Raw genomic sequence first — 9,998 nt, 5'->3', positions numbered from 1 at the left:
AGAAAAATAAAACAGGAAGAGTGGGAGACAGCGAAGGCACCTTCACGGCTTCAACAGAACATGCAACAGGGAGAGTGAGAGTGAGGCAACAGTTATCAGAGTATCAGAGTTCATCATGCAACAGTTATTCAATGATTCAATCAAACAATCATAACTTCATAACTAAAAAAAAAGTTACCTGGAACTCTGGATTCTGGAAGCTCGACAGAACATGCAATACAACAATAGGGAGAGTGGGACTTGGGAGACAGCGACACCGAGTGAACTGACCAGTGGTGGAGCACCTTCAAGGGATGACGCCTGCTGCGCGATGGAGGTGGCCGTTCCAAGCTCCAACGATCGACGGCTGCTGCGCGACGGAGGTCACTGGTCGAAGGAGGTGACTGCGCGACGGAGGTGACTGCGCGACGGAGGTGACAGCTCGACGGAGGTGACTGCGAGACAGCTCGACGGAGGTGACTGTGTGACGCCGGCGACAGAGGTGACTGCTCGACACCGAACCCGTATGACCGTGTGAGACTGTGATGGCGTTCGATGGCGTTCTCACTTCTCAGAACCTTGCTCGATGAGAAGAATTGTGAAGGGCTGAAGGCAACAACAATTAGGGAATAGGGATTCAGAACATTGATTTAGGGTTTCATTCGTTGAAACGGCAGCGTTTTGTGCCCAGCCCAAAAATCGGCCGGATCACGGTTCGGTTTGACCGACCGGTTACCGGCCGGTTCATCGGTTCAATTTTGGTTTTCATATTTCACGGTTTTGATGATTTCCCGAACCGTCATTGTGATCGGTTCGTGGTTCGACCGGTTCGATCAGTCGGTTCGAACCGGTTTTCAGAACATTGATTATACCTACTACTTGACTTACCTCCAATGTTAGGGGTTGACTAAGTAGAATTAACTCTTCATAATTGTCATATTTGTGGTCAGTGACTAGGATAGTGATCTTTGACTCTCAACTCTTGCCAAGCCTTTTGGCCATTTGAACTTCCTTTTCTTTGTTTTAATTGCTTTTAGTTTAATTTCCTTTGATGTTTAACTAATTGCTCTTTAATTTCTTGTTATTTCAATTCTTGTTAATTGTCATCAAAATTCTCTTTCTTTCTCTCATAGCCAACGATACGCACACCCGACTGCAATTCCGTAGAAAAACGACTCGAGAATTAAAACTCCTGTTTTTTATTGATTTGAATTGTGACACATCTTTCTAAACTTTGATAAGGGTCATTTGCTGGTTTGGAACTATACTATCGACAAAGCAATTCCTTTTGAGAAAATTCTGAACCGACGTTTGGCCCTCATCAGTCATTCATAAAATAAAGTTCAAAATCTCAATATTCAAATTAAACCATATAAAATTCTCATTATTTTTCAATTACTAAAGTTTTAAATTATAAATAAAAAAATATTCCATTACTATGAAAATTGTATGAGTTCTAATTAATTTTAGTCTCAAAACCTCATAGCTTTGCTTTAATTACCTTTTTGTAAGATAATTTTTTTTAAAAATAAAATTATAAATAAATATCATAAATCTCAAATAACTCATAATTTAATTTTAAAAAATTCAGAATCTTACAATATGCAAAATTAAGCTACATCTTATGAAATAAGTAGTGATTCCTCGATTATTTGAATATTAGTATTTGTAAATTAAATATTTGTATTATGAATTAATTTTTTATTTTAATAGATCATAAAAATAGTGAAATTCAATCTCTTAATAGAATTAATTAATATAGACAATGTAGTTAGTTAAAGCTAATATAAAATATTGTAAACCTCGCTAAAATCGGTAAATAATTAGTCAATAAATCGAATTTTAATTAGAAAAATTAAAAATGTAAACCTAATATCAAAATAGGATAGAGCTCTTCAAAACGAGAATTTTGATACCAATTTTAAAAAATTTGGCCCAAAGTTGGACCGAACGGACTGAACCAGTCGAGCCGGACCCAAACCGGGCCCGTAGGCCCAACCGTTTCATTTAAATAAAATGAGCTCAGCTCATTCATCTTCTATTCTTCTTCTTCAAAGAAGAACCGTGCAGCATGCGAAATACTTTTAATATATACATGACACTACTACATATATCAAGGATTATTATATATGATAAATAATTTTTTATTTTTTGTAAATTAATTTTTATAATATATAATTTATTTCATAATTTTTCTCCTCTTATATGGGTAAATTAATGAATTTAGTATACAAAATATAATTTATATTATTTAACATACGAAATAAATAATTTAAGCTATTATCTAAGACAATAAATATAATAGTATAAATACCTATTTACTTATTAATATTGAAAAAATATAAATAATATAAACATGATTCTTTTGGTAAAAAAGCAACAATAAAATTTATTAATTAAGATAATTATATAATAAAAAAATTATGAATAATTTCTTAAATAATAATAAAAATTGAGATTATTATTTTTATATATTACAAAGTTTATAAAAAATTTTAGACAATAAATCAATTCTCAATAAATTATACATTAGTCTTATCAAAAAAATAAATAAATTATACATTAGATATTATTATTTATATACTATAATAATATACATATTATCGATTATTAAGTTATAATTAATTTCTAATCTAATTTTTTGTCATTAAAATTTAAATTATTGAAATTATTAAATACTAAATATTTTGCACCTAACTAATTTATTTTTATTATTGAAATTAAAAAAAGATGAGATGAATTCAAATTTAAATTTGTGTAAGAAAATAACAAATTATTTTAAATTTTATCTCACTAATCATAATTAATTTTAAAATAAAAAATTATTTTGTACATCATATTATACAATAGAGTAGTCATTTGAAAATTATGTGATAAAATATAAAATTTTAATAGGTAACATTCGTTGATCATATTGTTTTGACTTCAATAATGAATATGATGTCAATAAATAAAATTATTACAGATAAATTTTAACAAAGACAAATCTTTATAAGTATTGCTATTAATGAGAAATTATTCTAGTTTAAAGAAAAGTACTATTTTTTTCATGATATTTTTTAATTAAGCAGGTTGAGAACTAATCTACTATCGATTAGAATTCTATTTATTAAGGGTTTGCTGAGTTATTATATATATAAGACAATATTCGAAACTCTAATACTTGCTTAAATAAACTAGTGAAATAACTACTCAACTAATCTAAATTAATTAAGACAAATACTAATTATTTTTAATATTTATAACATTAAAAATTATTAAAATTTAATTTTAATTATAACTTTGTATAATATTTATAGTGATAATTATTATATATATTTTTATTTAATAAAAAACTTTATATATTTTTTGTTGGGCCAACCGTGGGGAGCTCTCGACAACCGGGGAAAATTCGGGGAGGAATCAAGTGAGAGAACATAAGATGAGAAGACACCACATCCAACTCAAAACCTTAAGGTGTCAAGTTAATGGGTCTCTCATCTTATAAACTCCTCATTCTTCCATGCTTTCTTTGATGTGGGACTAACTTCAACACTCCTCACACTTGCAACACTAACAATCTCCCCCTCAAGTGTGAGCCTCACATCAAGCATCAACTCCCCCTCTTTCTAGCTCCTCCACCACCACGAGTATTCGTCCATCACACCGCCGCAAAACACCGCGGGACACGCCGCCCGGACCACGACACCACATCCAACTCAAAACCTTAAGGTGTCAAGTTAATGGGTCTCTCATCTTATAAACTCCTCATTCTTCCATGCTTTCTTTGATGTGGGACTAACTTCAACACTCCTCACACTTGCAACACTAACATTTTTATGTATTATTTCGTGTTATAAAATAAAATAAATAATAATGTGAGAAAAAATCATTAATTTTTATTATTTAGCATAACGAAAAGATAGGTTACGCAATGAAGTGTGCACGTGATTGAATATTAAAACGACTGAATGTCTGAATCCCCCTAAAAAAGTTTTTGTGAGAGGCACAACCGCACAAACACAACGCAGAGGACAAAACCAAATTTGGCTTCAACTTTTTTTCACGCATGGAATAATATATGAGACTCGCAACACCAACTAATTGAGTGCTTCCTTTCCATAAAGGAAACTCTGAAACAAATCAAAGAAAGGAAAACCCTGAAACCCTACCTTCTCCACCACCGCCGCAAGGACTGCCGCCGTCCGATTTTCTTCCTCATTCGACAATCGCACCTTCTCAGCATTTCCTTCGACCCTCATTTCCTCAGCAAAGCAAAATCTTCTCTTCTGCCGTTCTGCTCCGTCCAGCCACCGCCGCGTCACCGCCATCGTCGCATCTGCTCGAAGCCGCCGTCCCCACTGCGCCTCGTCTGTGCTCGTCTCGCGTCCTTCCTCCGTCGCACAGCCGTTGTTCCTCCGTCGCAATTTGTCTCGCGTCGTTCCTCCGTCCAGGCCTCCTCTGCTCCAGTTCCGCCGCGCTCCTCCCTCCTCTGCTCCAGTTCCGCCGTGCTCCTCCCTCCTCTGCTCCAGGCCAACTCTTTTCCAGTTTTGCCGCTTCCAGCCCTCCATCGTGCTCTCTCACCTCTGTACCCTGGTAGGTACTTTTTACTGTGATGATTGTTTTAATGGTTTATGATTGTTATGTTGTCATTACTGTGGTTTAGGGTCGTTGATCATGTTCTTGTTGATTCTGTTATGATGTTGTTCTGTTGTCCTTTTTTTTACTGTGATGGTCTATTATTTGAAGGTGATTTTTGGTGGTTTTTTTCCTCCAATCATCACTGTTTTAGATCTCTTTGTTTTTGGAATTTGGTTTTATTTCTTGTTGGAATTGGTGATCTGAATCTTTTATTTGGAAGTTGGTTTTTGGTGCTTTCCTTTTCAAGTTGCTTGCTGCTTCAACTTGAGGGGATTGTGAATTTTGTTTTAAGCTGTGATTAACCTTTCGTTCGGGGGTCTTCACTTTCCCAGTGATGGTAGCTACCACTATGTGTATCGAAGCTTAGCCTTTGATTCTTTGAGCATACACGTATCAAATTATTATTTTCAGCAATGGTGATTTTCAGATATTTCTCAATTTGTTGCTGTGTTTTAATTGTCTTGTTCTTGTATTTTTAGTTCATGTTCACATTCTTTTTATTATAATTTGCTATAATTTGTTAATTTGTCACCTTGTTGTGTTATAAATATATAATTGTTCTTGTCTTTGTTCAGTTCACGACTCCCTTGTATAATTTGTGTCTGATTGATAATTTATATATATTTTTAGTTATAAAAGATAGTATCGATCAAGAAGCATTTGTTATAATTTTGTTATTTCACTTTTTGAGTTTGTATTTGGATGAATTCATAACATTTTAGTTGATGTAATACTTTTTAATTTGGAAGATATTTTAAGATTTACATTAAATTATAATTATGTTTTTATTCTGTTTATTTATAATTTATTTATTATAAAATGTTTTTCGATTGAACCATGGTTGAACTGGTTGGACCAGTGAACTAGTTTATAAAAGGGTTCAATGACTGGTCCGATTTTCAGAACCTTGTTCAAGACTATTACCTCCTCTTTCCTTTTCGTTCTGCTGATTCTCCCTTCTTCGTTTTGAGTGATGACAACGGCGTTTCAAGGAGCTGCAACCTCGGTGGCTCTCAATGACCACCACAGGTCTCAGATTCCCACCTTCCATGGATTGAGGCCTGCTTATGCTTCTTCTCTCACTCGCAATGCCCTCACTCTCCCTTCTCCCGCTCGCTCTTTCTCCCTCATACGTGCTGTTTCCACGGTTTGTTTCTCATACCTTGCTTTACTTTACCTGTTCCTCTTTTTTCTTTCAGTTTACTATATTTTTTTTCAAAAGAATCATTTTTGCTATACTGTTGCAGTCTGGAACTTGAGAAATTATGGGCAATGAATTTTTTTTTAAATTAAAAAAAGCTGTAGCATTTGTGGTGAATCTAGCTTTCTTTTACTTGATTCTTTTTAAAATATAATTAATGTTTGGAGAGCTGGAGGTTTCAGCTAATCAATTCCCAATTTATTGCTGCTTTTTTGGTATGGGATTATTAGTATCTTGTTTAATATGTTCGAGATTGGTCAATCATTTTGCTCCTTTTTTTCTTTTGTTGTTGTGAAATTCTATTACTTTGTAAGATTGTAACCGAAGTCGTTTTGATGAACATAGTTACTTCAACTGAAAAAACATGTAATAGGCAATATTAGGAAGAAGAAACAAAGGATCATTCGATTAATCTGGTTTATTAGACTATGGATTGTGGAATATTGTCGTGATCAGATTCTGTACTTGTTGTGCTTGTAACTTGTTTATAGTCGGGGAAGCCTGAAACTGCCACTGAGAAGCGAAGCAAAGTTGAGATATTCAAAGAACAAAGTAATTTCATAAGGTATCCTCTTAATGAGGATCTGTTAACGGATACCCCTAACATCAATGAAGCAGCCACACAATTGATCAAGTTTCATGGTAGTTATCAGCAGTACAACAGAGACGAGCGTGGTACAAGATCCTACTCGTTTATGCTGCGTACGAAGAACCCTTGTGGGAAAGTTCCAAACCAACTCTACTTGACCATGGATGATCTTGCTGATCAGTTTGGAATTGGTACGCTTCGTTTGACCACCAGACAAACATTTCAGCTCCATGGTGTGCTCAAGAAGAACCTTAAAACAGTAATGAGTACCATTATCCATAATATGGGCTCGACTCTTGGAGCATGTGGTGACCTAAATAGAAATGTCCTTGCTCCTGCTGCTCCAATTTTGAGAAAAGATTATCTCTTTGCTCAACAAACTGCGGAAAACATAGCTGCACTTCTGACTCCTCAGTCTGGATTCTATTATGATATTTGGGTCGACGGGGAAAAGTTTGTGACATCAGAACCTCCTGAAGTAGTTCAGGCACGAAATGACAATTCTCATGGCACGAACTTCCCAGATTCACCTGAGCCAATCTATGGGACTCAGTTCTTGCCAAGGAAATTCAAAATTGCAGTTACCGTGCCTACTGATAACTCGGTGGATATTCTTACAAATGACATTGGTGTTGTTGTTGTTACTGATGATGATGGGGAACCTCAAGGGTTCAACATATATGTAAGTTGGATTTAAAAAGCAGTTATACTTAAATGAATGTTTACCTGCCATTGTTCTAACTGGCATGGCATCTTTTTCTCATGCAGGTTGGTGGTGGAATGGGAAGAACACACAGGTTGGAGACCACCTTCCCCCGCTTGGCTGAACCATTGGGTTATGTACCAAAAGAGGATATTTTGTATGCAGTGAAAGCAATTGTTGTTACACAACGGGAAAATGGGAGAAGAGATGACCGCAAGTACAGTAGAATGAAATATTTGATCAGCTCTTGGGGCATTGAAAAGTTTAGAAGTGCTGTCGAGCAATATTATGGCAAGAAATTTGAACCTTTCCGAAAATTGCCAGAGTGGGAATTCAAAAGTTATCTTGGGTGGCATGAACAGGTTAAGTCTCTAGATGAATGACTAATATTGATATCTTTATGTATGCGTGTAGGTATGCTGCATATTATAGCTTGCTGATGCACATGGTGGACAGTATTTTGGCATTCTTAATTATGTTATGGATCCAATACCTGATGCAGATACAATGGAAGTTTGTTTTCTTTTGTGCATCGCATCTTGTAACAAACACAATTGTTTCAGATAAAAATGGTGCTTTGTAGATTTTTTTTACTTGCCTCCTTTAGTTGTAGATATGTATATAAATTCTTTCTCACACAGCCATGTCTTCTTTTCATGTGGTTAAACAATCTTTAGTTGACTCATTCTTTGGTGATACATCTTTGGCTTGAATATAGTTCCATTCCATTATGCAACATGACCTTATTTGCTGCCATCTTCCAGGGTGATGGTAGTTTATTTTATGGTCTTCATGTTGATAACGGTCGCATTGGTGGAAAGATGAAGAAAACACTCAGAGAGATTATTGAGAAGTATAATTTGAATGTCCGGATCACTCCAAATCAGAACATCATCTTGACTGATATACGTGCTGCATGGAAGCGTCCCATCACAACAACTCTTGCTCAAGTTGGTCTTCTGGTGAGATTTGTCTACAGCTTATTGTTTTCTTTGTTGAACTAAATTTGTTAGCAAACACATCCCATTTGACATTGCTTAAGAACTATACCTTGCGATTCATTTGAGGTCATAATTAATAATTAGTAGGGTATGGGATACTCTTTAAATTTCTTCATTTTATCTTTTCCTTTATCTGGTCTCCTTCCTGTTTTCCAGTTTATATATTTTTCCATTATTGGCCTATAATGACCTGTTTTTCCATGTACAGCAACCTAGATTTGTAGACCCCCTCAATCTAACGGCAATGGCATGCCCTGCTTTCCCACTATGTCCACTGGCAATTACTGAAGCTGAACGAGGGATACCAGACATTCTTAAGCGGATTCGAACCATGTTTGAGAAGGTATTGCGGCAAATGAAAGTCATATTTTTTCATCAAGATCTCCAAATAGTATGCGTTATTGTAATTTAACGATCTTTGACTGTGGGGTGCAGGTTGGTCTGAAGTATAACGAGTCTGTGGTTGTAAGGGTAACTGGCTGCCCTAATGGTTGTGCTAGGCCATACATGGCCGAACTTGGACTGGTTGGTGATGGTCCAAACAGCTATCAGGTATGCTACTTAGGGTTTCAATCACGGCTTTCAGAAATTTGCAAACACTATCATATTAAGTAAGCGTGTTAACATTGTTAACCTCTGTTTTTCTTCCCGTTTCTGGTACAGATTTGGCTTGGAGGAAACAAGAATCAAACATCATTAGCTCAAAGTTTCATGGACAAGGTGAAGGTTCATGACCTTGAAAAAGTTTTGGAGCCTTTGTTTTATTATTGGAAGCAAAAGCGCCAGTCTAAAGAATCATTTGGCAACTTCACTGCCCGCATCGTGAGTTTTGAAATTGTGCTCTTTCTGTTTGCATCTTTGCACTTTTTTTTTTGTTTTCTTTTGTTTTAATCTTCAAATGATTATTATGCTTAGAGGTAGGGTTTAGCCAAAGTGACCATTTTCTTTGTCTAGGGATTTGAGAAGCTTAAAGAATATGTCGAGAAATGGGAAGGTCCAGTAGTGGCACCAACACGATACAACCTTAGGCTCTTCGCCGACAAGGAGACGTACGAAGCAATGGATGGGTTAGCAAAGCTTCAAAATAAGACTGCTCATCAGTTGGCCATGGAAGTTATCCGCAATTTTGTTGCTTCTAACCAAAACGGAAAAAGTGAATGAGCTTGTCGACTAACCTGGCCAAGGAAAGACGTGTGCAATTTTGCGAATGGTGGACAGGTGACTGATTGTTACTCTGCTGTAATGGTGGTAACCCTAGGGCTGGATGAAATTCATGTTTGGATTTTGATTAATTTCGACGGTAAAAAGCTTTTGATGTAGAAACTTTGGATGCATCATCTTTATTGTATGCTTTGCCTTCCATAAATACAATAAGTTTTTGTATCAAATTTTGGGTTGTAGACAACTCTTTTCTTGTTCACATTTGTCTTTTCTAGGTGAGATAGTTTGTTCAATCTTTAGCTTCACTCAAGCTCATTGTGTTCATTGTAATAACATGCTTAGTTTACACTACACGGAGATTATTAACTGAATATGATCATGTGTCTCAAACCGTATGATAACATGGGGGGATTCATTACCTTCCCTTGATCTAGGATAGTGTAAAGAAATTCTTAGTGAAATATTTGACATGAAGGAAAATTGTATACTAAAGTGTTTTTTGTTCTCATTGCCATAATCGCTAATTACAATCCAAACTAATTGTGTACTATGTATATAAAGAGATAAGTTGGCTAATGTATTGGCCACATACATAATTCGAACTTAGACATTTGTTTAAGTAGACAATGTCTAAGTAGACGAGTGAGCTGATCAAGTCATCAATTCAAGTTAGTTAAGTTTTGTCTCTACTTTGCCATAAGCAAATAATGTTCAACAAATTGGAGGCTGATTTTTATTAGCTTC

At 35.4% G+C, this 9,998-nt stretch overlaps 1 protein-coding gene across 3 annotated transcripts; it reads left to right on the top strand.

The window, feature by feature from the left end:
- The first annotated feature begins 3,889 nt into the window (after positions 1–3,889).
- SIR (sulfite reductase) lies at positions 3,890–9,481 on the top strand. 3 transcript variants are annotated; one of them, XM_016332877.3, is made up of 9 exons: positions 3,890–4,554; positions 5,571–5,746; positions 6,292–7,071; positions 7,158–7,454; positions 7,857–8,054; positions 8,302–8,436; positions 8,529–8,645; positions 8,757–8,915; positions 9,048–9,481. In XM_016332877.3, exons 2-9 carry the CDS (start codon positions 5,573–5,575, stop codon positions 9,252–9,254), a joined length of 2,067 nt encoding a protein of 688 aa, XP_016188363.1. In that variant the 5' UTR covers positions 3,890–4,554; positions 5,571–5,572; the 3' UTR covers positions 9,255–9,481. The 3 variants fall into 3 exon arrangements, with proteins under 3 accessions (XP_016188363.1, XP_020973996.1, XP_088365819.1); XM_021118337.2 differs by having other exon boundaries at positions 5,503–5,746; XM_088509693.1 differs by having other exon boundaries at positions 3,969–4,554; positions 5,459–5,746.
- The last annotated feature ends 517 nt before the right edge of the window (positions 9,482–9,998 follow it).

Source organism: Arachis ipaensis, chromosome B3, assembly GCF_059453495.1.
Source record: "Arachis ipaensis isolate K30076 ecotype BB chromosome B3, ASM5945349v1, whole genome shotgun sequence".
NCBI lineage: Eukaryota > Viridiplantae > Streptophyta > Magnoliopsida > Fabales > Fabaceae > Arachis > Arachis ipaensis.
Note: the sequence above shows the minus strand (reverse complement) of the source record. Positions and strands in the feature narration are given on the sequence as shown.